The following is a 9274-nucleotide window of genomic DNA, read 5'->3' as shown; positions in this document are numbered from 1 at the left end:
CTTGTTACTCCTTCCATTTCCATTTGTATTTGATTGGGTGCGAAACTTAAGAAAAAAGAGAAGACTTTTAAAAATTTTGGTCTAAAAACAAATTTATATGATTATAAATCATCTATTAAGGGTAAGTAGGAAGTTTAAAGCTACATTCTTTTCAAATTTAATAAGTGGTCATTCTTTTTAAAACCGACTAAAAACTGAAAGAGTTTCATTCTTTTTTAAACACAGGGAGCATATGTTATTGACTTTTAATAATGGATAACATAAAAATACTCTATTGGTACATATATAAAATTTGAAATAAGAGACTATTGATACAATCATATCTTTCTTATACCCTTCATTTTGTGATAAAATAATAAGCACCTATCTAGCTAGGGGATTGGGGGTGAGGTTGTCCTAAACTATATTTAACAAGAAGATAAGAATGCAATTATTGTACTCCGACATTGGAATCAAAGCAGATGAGAATTAGGAAAATGAAATTACACCACTGGATCTGCCTATATATGGATAATTGATCCAATTTACGAAAGGAACTAGGGATCGAATAATACATGATAAGGTCAGATCAGAATGAAAATGACCAAATTCTTTGTTTTTTTTCCTTTATCTTCCTTTAGTGAAAAAAAAATTACTTGTATTCCATGCATGTGCTAACTTTAGTTAATTTATACTATAAAAGAAGATTTTATTACACTGAAACCTAGTCAGACTTATCTGTAACATCCCTATATAACAGTTATTCACTATATAAAAGTTAAATTTTCTCTAAATCGATTTTTATATTATGTTATAATATATGTCCTATGTAACAGCAATTCATATAACAGGTAAAAAACGGAATGATCGAAATTACTATAGAGAAATTTAATTGTATATGTTGTATACTGTTTACATATATTAAGTGCGAAAAGGTGCTTTTCTCTAGATAGCCAGAGCCAAACAACAGAAGAGGCATGGATATCCAACTTGGAACCAAGATAACCTATCTTACTAATAATAAGAAAGGGTTAAGGGCCTCTGACGCCTATAAATATAAGTTTTTATCAATTTTTATTTGGCAAAGGGAGACGGAAAGGAATTTAGAAGTCCGCAGAAAAAACTTTGAGTGTAGTCACGGATTTTTTTATAAGACTTCGAGAAATTTAGCAAATTTCCATATTTGTGTAAACCGTTTAGGCAGAATGAATTATTCTACAACTTTAGCACTCTTAGGATTTTAGTAGAGCTTTATTCATGTCGTGCTATTTTGGAATTGCCACCTTTCGATCACATCAAATAAACTTTTAGCCTAAGAAGGAAAAGGAGTAGAAATTATTACCAACACAAAAAGAAAAGGAAACCTAATAGAAGTAGGCTGCCAAGTGGCTAACGAAATTGGATGTGGTATATTCGAGGCCAAGCCGAAAGCGTATTACACAACTATACAACAGTATACACTCAAAAAGTACTATAAACTATTTCTAAATTTGGAGAATTTGTGCTATTTGAAATTGGTCCCTTCGATCATATCACAAACTATTTTCCTAATCTTGTAATAATAGTATCTTATAGAAATCATCTACATACACAAAAATAAAAAGAAAATGAAAATCAAAACCGGTAAAAATAGGTAGCCGCAGTTCTAGAACTGGCAGATCATTAGAAGTAAATAGAAACACAAAATTTTTACCGATTGTCCCTTGACCTTGAGGGACTGGTCTTTAAATATTATCTCTACTTCTACTTTGTTACAAAAGTAAGATTTTTTTTCCATTAGGAACATCATAGTTCATCAATATTAAAAGCTTTAAATTTTTGTTTGGTGGCGAAAACTGAAAGTTCGATTATTGTTAAAATTATTTCCATGTTGGTAATTTGTGCTTAAATTTTTAGTCCAAACCTCAATTTAGTGATTTACTTTAAAATTCTCAAAACTCCATTTTGAAAGTGCTAAGAAGACAAAGTGGATCTTCTTAATTTTGTGTTATTCGACTAAATTGGTGATTGTGGATCATTTGTGTTGGTATTTTAAGGTAGAGTTTTAAATTTGAGACCATTGGAGTATATTTTAGGTGTTTTGATCGAATTGGAATTGTAATTTCGAAGAACCCTGTTTTGACCAGCACAAAAAAATTATGCTAAACGGATAGACTTTGATGAACAATTTAATAGACAAGTCAATTGCAAATAGCACAAAGTCATATCAATTTGGTAGACTTTGGTGCACGATTGAACAAGCACCAAATTATACTAATTGAGTAAAGTTTATGAACAATCTAACAAATGGATCGAATACAGTTAACACAAAGTCATGCTAACATCGTAAAATTTGATGAACAATAGAAAATCATAAAGTAATGCAATCAGATAGAGTTTGTGAACAATTAACAATATAGGTAGAATAAATATAGCATACAATCTACCATCCAAAAGAAATACAGTATCTAACTAGCAATAAGTGTGTGTGGGATTGAGGGTCATTTTTTCTAAATATTTTCAAATATCAGCCCCTTATAGGGCTATTCCTATCAATTACCCAAGTAAAATATTTTTGCTAACTAATGTTGTAAAAATTGCACGGGGCTAACCTATACCTATTTTTTAAAAAACTTTTAACTTGTACCCACTTTTTAAACAACTTCAGCTTTATTTCTCCTCCTCCTTCATTTTCTTTTTTCTTCTTCTACAACGATGACTTCAACATTTCTCTCTTTGATTAATGAAACTAAAGCAATTATACTGAAGACTTCCATTTGGATTATTATAACATTAAAAATCAGTTTCCTCATTGTCTGGAAACACAACTCTGTCATGAAGAAGTGAAAGTTGTAAAAGGTTTGGAACTCCTTATCCATGCTCTGGAACTGTCAAAGTAACTGGTAGTACTAGTTTTTTTTCTTTCTTTTGTGGGATTTTGTAAAATTCTTTTTAGCTATGACAGAATTTTCATATGGACTACCATTTTCAATGCAGGTGCAAAAGTTCTCTTCTTTTGGGCCATTCCGAAGTTTTCGATAACTCCAAATTCCAATAAGGATTGAATTGGGATTCCCCAATTACAAAGATAGAAACTTCAGCTCTAGAGCTGAAGTTTCCCAGTTAAAACACAAAAACTTCAGCTCTAGAGCTGAAGTTTCCCAGTGAAGTTTCTCAGTTACAACACAAAAACTTCAGCTCTAGAGCTGAACTTCAAGGTTACAACACAAAAACTTCAGCTCTAGCGAGTTACAACACAAAAACTTCAGCTCTTCGCCAGTTACAAAACAAAAACTTCAGCTCTAGAGTTGAACTTCAGGCTCGACTACTAGAATGCTGAAGTTTTGCGTGATTGTCTTTGCTACTGCAGTCCCGTGTGCTGAAGTTATGCGAAAAAATGGGTACGCTTGCAATTTTTTTTGCAAAGCAGACACAAGTTAAAATATGACCAAAAAAACAGGTATAGATGCAAATGCCCCCACTAATATCTAACTTCTAAGATACCCAATTTCCAAAGCCTGACTCAGCCCAATGGACAAAACAATGATAGGCCTTCGCCCTTCGGAGATGGGTTATGTTATGCAGATCTAACTACAATTGGACCTAATGATAAACCCAAGTAGAACTGAAGCCCAAACTTGAAATATGAAAGCCGCCTTCTAAGAATTCCGTCCCCCCTTCTCACTGAACAACAATGGAGTCCAAACCCTCAATCGGATTCGGACCCTCCAGTAGTCCTCTGCTCTCTCTTTCTACCTTCGTCCACCAACACTGGTCCCGACTCGGTGCCGAACTCACCACTCGTTTCGACGAAGCTAAGCGGCTGACTTCAAAATTCGCCGCCGACTTTGTTCCGCCGCCGCCACTGCCGGCATCGCATTCTTATCCTCTATCTCTTCCATTTGCTTCTGTGTCGCAGCGTCAAGATAAGGTCCGTAAAAACGCCGGTTTGAGCTCAGACTATGTGGCTAAGACACTAATTGGAACATCTGTATACACTGTTAGCAATTCTAATAATGAATTCGTGCTCATTTCGGACCCTAACGGTGCTAAATCAATCGGATTATTGTGCTTCCGTCAAGAGGATGCCGAGGCGTTTCTCGCTCAGGTACACTTCCTATTTTCTTCATTTTATAGACTTTTTGTTAACTTCATAATGTTTAGCATTGGAAGATTGCCTTTAAGTAATGTAGTAAATATTTAGTAGTATTAGAATGTAATAGAGCAGGATAGATACATAGGATAGCAGATAGAGAAGACTGATAATGTTGACCTGGTTATGTTGACCTTATTAGTTTGCGATTTTGAGGTGTAGTTTTGGAGTAATTGATATAGAAATTTTCGTTATACAATGGAAGGTTAGTTTTGCGTAGAAGTGAACTGTGAAGTTTTTTCAGGTACGGTTGCCGAAGGGCGAAGTTAGAGGTGGAGCTAAGGTAGTTCCACTGACACTTGATCAGGTGAATGTTTTGGTACTCATGCTTTAAATTTTTCTTTCAAAGATATACTATCTGCTTTTGGTATTCTTTAGTAGCTTTTTACAAGTTCGTAGGTTTAATAGAAATAGATTGCATAAGTTAGGAGTTAAGTTTGATGTGTGGATTACTCTATGGAGAATGCCATCTTACTATGTAAATGTTGAACGTTAGCGAAATACGAAGACTCTGAGAGTGTAGTGATACGTATGGTATTAGTGATGGACAAATTTTGTCTAGTAGTATAGTTATATGTATATATTGAATCTTGTTCTGTGCCTATTATAGATTCTTCTTCTTGCAAGAATGGGTATAAAATTTGATGGTTGTTTAATCTTGTATTAGTAAAAAAAGATCTGGATTCGAATATAGATACCGATCCTGACTTGTTTGGGAATGACATGTAGTTGATTGATTGAATCAAAACGGACTCTGCATCCTGTTTTGCATTAAGAAAAAAATTTCAAAGGCGCCTCTTGAGCCAAGGCTCAGTTGGATTACCTGGCCTCCTCAGGGTTAACAATTAATTCACTAAGCCATTTCCCTTTACCTTTCTTTTAGTGATTTGTTCACATTTTTTCATCTTTAAGATAAGGCGTATGCATTGTCGACATTTCATATCCTTTATTCATAAGGAAAAAAACCATGTTGTACTCTTTTTGAGCCTCAGACTTCTTATTAGACCCATTGAATATCTCTTCTTTAGTTATTGAACTAAAAGGAAAAATTGAAGTCTAATTAAAAATGGAAGACGTTTTTTATCTCTACGTAACAGGTCCAGTTTACATTAAGTAATCTGTTGCAACTAGTTGCAGTTATCTGTATGTTCAAGAATTTCTGATTTTTGTTTTTCCACTTCTTAGAGGTGTTGCTAGACATAGGCTCATGTTTTGATTGGTTACACCTACTTGGTTTTGTATCCACTTGCAGGTTTACATGTTGAAGGTTGAAGGAATCGCATTTCGATTTTTGCCAGATCCCGTTCAAGTTCAGAATGCAATAGAGGTTGTTATCCTCGTTGGTCTTACTTAAGTTTTGGATCGGGATCCTTGTAGTTTTCTCTGTGTACAGTAACATTGCATAGGGTTACTATTCCAGTTGTGCAAGTGAAGTTGTACTATATATTCATCTACATTTAATAGTTTTAAGTGAAAGTATGCTGGCATGTAGTTTTGACTAATGACCAGATGCACTAGAATTGATTGCAGCCCACCAATTTTGAATTTCACTGACATGCCCAACGCCCTTGCCTTTTCTTTTCTTTTTGCTGATAAACTAAACTTTTCCAAAATGGTGGTCCTCCCGAGATATGAACTCGGGTTACTGACATGCCTTGTATGTAGGCTCTTGCTCGCTAGCCTAGCAGATTTTGATTCTAGCGATGCATAGATTACTAATGGCTTCACCTCCATTGCCACCTGATCTCTGTCTCCTCCTCCTCCTCCTAACAAGGAAAAAACCTCTTTGGCATAAACATGTTCATTTTAATGTGTGCTTAATAGATCTGTTCATTTTAACATTGACTTCTTTGTGTGACAGTTAAAAGCTTCTGATGTAAAGACTGGATTTGATGGAGTCCCTGTTTTCCAGGTACCAGTATAAACTTCTTTGCCAACTATATGTTGGAAACCTCTGAGAATTATATATACTGCCTGTGTATTTTTAAGAATTACAAACTTCACTCACTGCAAAGTTTTTGATGGAAATTTTATGTATTGGTGGAGACTGCACTGAATATGGTTAAACTCCACTTGATTCTTATGCTATTTTTTTATCTTGTGCAGTCTGACCTCCTAGTTGTGAAAAAGAGAAACAGACGATACTGTCCAATATACTTTCGAAAGGTATGTTGGTTTAACATCTTGAAATGTAGAATGTAATTATATCTTGTGCAGTCAGAAGATATAAAAATTTCATGATGGTTATCATTTGAATTCATTTGTTGGTATACAGGAGGATATAGAAAAGGAATTGTCGTCAAGGGCATCTAGAGGAGGCGTTTCTCAGCACATTATGGTATCATAATCACTCTTTCTGTTTGCTTTCCAATAGGACGTGCAGATAGTTTTAGAATGTTCAAAAATGGTAAAAGGTGAATGTAGAATGTCTTTGAGTAATTTTTAAATAAGTTTCTTGGAGTAAATTTCATTGGCATAATCTTTCTTTTATCAAGCCTAGCATTGTCTGAATCTCGAAAGATGTTTTTAATAATTATATGCATAGTTCGTGTCACCAGATTGTCTGAGGCATGCCGATAGAAGTAAAATTGCTGGAAAATTCTTTCTAAACTGAAGGTGTAGAAAGGATTTTTAAATTTGAATTCACATGCAACAGGTTCCACTTGGAGAGCATAACATAGTAAATTTAGCATGCAATGGAGAGGATTAACAGTTGAAAGTCCTATTTTTCAAGTAGTTACTTGAAATATATAGCTAAGTTTCCCTAGTTATTTATAACGTTAATGCAAAATTTCATACATCAGTTATGAGAAGGAAATGGAGCTAAGGACATTAACATTGTGCTGTTTAAAAATCATTTTTATGTAAAAATCAATTTGCCCATCCTTTTCTGGCAGTATTTTTTCCCTAAGTTATCAAAAGAAAAGTGTTTCTGTTCTTTTCTAAAGATTCCTATCGGACTTTCTATCTCAGGCTTGTCCATGAAAGGCCTATATTTGCTGGCTTTTCTGCATTCGTCAAGTTTTTTGTTGTTAGATCTGCCATTGTCAATTAACAAGGCACTGTAGCAGCTAATGTTAACTTACTAATATTCTTTTTCCTCATTAACAGGTAGGGAGTTTAGAAGATGTCCTTAAAAAAATGGAGGTAGGTTCTTGGTCATTTTATATGTTTTAGGATTTAATATTTTAAAAGATTTATTATCTTAGTCTCCTTTCTTCTGTTTGCGCCAATAATATTTGTTCTTGCACTACACACCTTGTAATGATGAACTTTAGCACTGCTGAGTTCAGAATTATAAATGATGTCATATCGATCAATCAATTATGTCTCCCCCAGAAACTTGTTGGGGAACCAAAACGATTATTATTGATTTCAGAGAAAGAAAGAAACATAATGAGAAAGCCAGAATACATGACTAATCTACCAGCTTTAACCCCTCTCCCATTCTTTTCTGATGGGACGAAGATAATGCGAAAATTAAATGCTGCAGCCTTTGCTGTCAAAATATGTTTGCTCATTGTTAAGTGGTTCCTTGCTTGAAATTGTAAGGAAAAAGTGGAAAATGCAAACACAGGCATCATTTCTCTTTCTTATTTTTTGATTGTTTTAAGTTTGTGTTGAGTTTGGTATTGGGCCTGTACGGTTCTGGGAAGGGACGCACATGCAGGAGGGGTTTATTATAGGGGATGAAGCTGATCCCCAAAATTTTAATTTCAAATGGTGTATAGATGAAATATTCAGTTAAAATCTTAAAGATTTTTATTCTATCCTTTGTTTAAGCAAAAACAACACCAATCTTACATGGTAACCCACTCCACTACCTTCTCGTTTAGTTCTCTTAGCTTCTCTGTATTTCCTGTGGCAGATAAGTCAGAGACATTCTGGTTGGGAGGACCTTATTTTTATTCCTCCAGGCAAAAGCCATTCACAGCACATTCAAGATGTCACAAAAGCATGAATTTCTTGGAAGCAACTTCTGTTCGAAAAAAATCCAAATAGAGGCAGGTTCACATTCCCCCCCCCTGCACTTGGTCGACCAGAAAAATCCAAATAGTTAAGCTCCGTATGCTTTCTCCCTCTGGTTTGTTTAATTAACTTTTCATTGGTTTCTAGAAGCACTTACTAATTACTTGATATGTTCAGGTAGTGCTGGAATAGCTTAAAGATGCATGAAGGATCAAGTTTTGCTTGAAAATTTAATGGGGGAACAACTAACATGGTATACATTAAGTCGATGAGTTGGTAACTAGAGTGGCATAATATACTCGGTGTCATCTGTACATGCACAGTTTGAATTGTTAAATTACGTTTCGCTCTTCTGCCATAACTTTTGTTGATTCATGAGATAAAAATTTTCCAGTAATGCATCCATTATTTAATACTGTTCCAGTAATTCTATTAGATACCGATTGATTTAGGGGTCATTATGATCAGTTGTTGAACTTTGATCAATCTCCAATGACATTGCCTAGCCATTACATTATCCGTTGATGCATTGCATACTTTCACCCACCCTTTATTTTGAGAGAAGGAAATGCTTACAAGCTATGGACCTTTTTATGGTACCCTGTGTTTGGGACGAAATCCAGCATTAGTTACATTGGTTGGTGTCTCAAGGAAAATTAATCTCCGTATAAAATCAAGCATAGCTTATACAATGTTTGGTTAGTTTTTTTCTTTCTTCTTACATAATACCTGCAGAAGTTAACGAGGAAAATCTATGTTCAATTTTATAGGGAAAATTTCGTAAAAATTGCGTGGGATAGTCATTTTTTAAAGTGGTATATACTTTTTATCTAGCATTTTTAATGCTGAGCAAAAGTAGCCACTAGTCTATTAAATTAATATGAAAAGACGGTGTTACCCTTTCTTCTATCTCTTTTGTGTTCTGTCCAATTTCAGCAAATACATCGAAAAGGATCGGAAAACTCTTGCTGTCGAGCAAAACGACAACGTTTGGATTGGAAGAAATGAAATTTCCTGGTGGCATATTGGTTTTAAAAACAGTAGATTTGTATTTTTGAATTCTTGATCTGAAGAATTCTTCTTTGCCTTGATTATAAAAATAATCTTGTCTATCTTTCCATGGACCAATTAAAGGAAGACCATAATCGCCGAAAATCTTACGGATTGGTAATTTTGTGAGCTCAGATGATTGTG

General features: G+C 34.5%; 1 protein-coding gene across 4 annotated transcripts; it reads left to right on the top strand.

The window, feature by feature from the left end:
* Positions 1-3603: 3603 nt before the first annotated feature.
* Positions 3604-8493, top strand: LOC104216047 (protein TIC 22, chloroplastic). Of its 4 annotated transcripts, none has more exons than XR_708377.2 (9): positions 3604-4066; positions 4356-4418; positions 5364-5438; positions 5973-6023; positions 6218-6277; positions 6387-6449; positions 7223-7258; positions 7980-8167; positions 8258-8493. XR_708377.2 is itself a non-coding variant. In XM_070172316.1 (9 exons), the coding sequence occupies exons 1-8, from the start codon at positions 3653-3655 to the stop codon at positions 8070-8072; spliced, it is 855 nt and encodes a 284-aa protein (XP_070028417.1). In that variant the 5' UTR covers positions 3604-3652; the 3' UTR covers positions 8073-8119; positions 8262-8441. The 4 variants fall into 4 exon arrangements, 1 of the variants encoding a protein (XP_070028417.1); XR_708378.2 differs by having other exon boundaries at positions 7980-8177; XR_011406980.1 differs by having other exon boundaries at positions 7980-8177; positions 8262-8441.
* The last annotated feature ends 781 nt before the right edge of the window (positions 8494-9274 follow it).

This window comes from Nicotiana sylvestris, chromosome 4 (assembly GCF_000393655.2).
Source record: "Nicotiana sylvestris chromosome 4, ASM39365v2, whole genome shotgun sequence".
Taxonomy (NCBI): Eukaryota; Viridiplantae; Streptophyta; class Magnoliopsida; order Solanales; family Solanaceae; genus Nicotiana; species Nicotiana sylvestris.
The sequence above is the reverse complement of the archived record's forward strand: the minus strand, read 5'-3'. Positions and strand labels throughout refer to the sequence as shown.

Coding starts and splice junctions, on each gene's coding strand:
- LOC104216047 (XM_070172316.1), top strand. CDS start 3,653: ATGGAGTCCAAACCCTCAATCGGATTCGGACCCTCCAGTAGTCCTCTG. Junction 6,024..6,217: donor ATGGAGTCCCTGTTTTCCAG/GTACCAGTATAA, acceptor TATCTTGTGCAG/TCTGACCTCCTAGTTGTGAA. Junction 6,450..7,222: donor GCGTTTCTCAGCACATTATG/GTATCATAATCA, acceptor CCTCATTAACAG/GTAGGGAGTTTAGAAGATGT.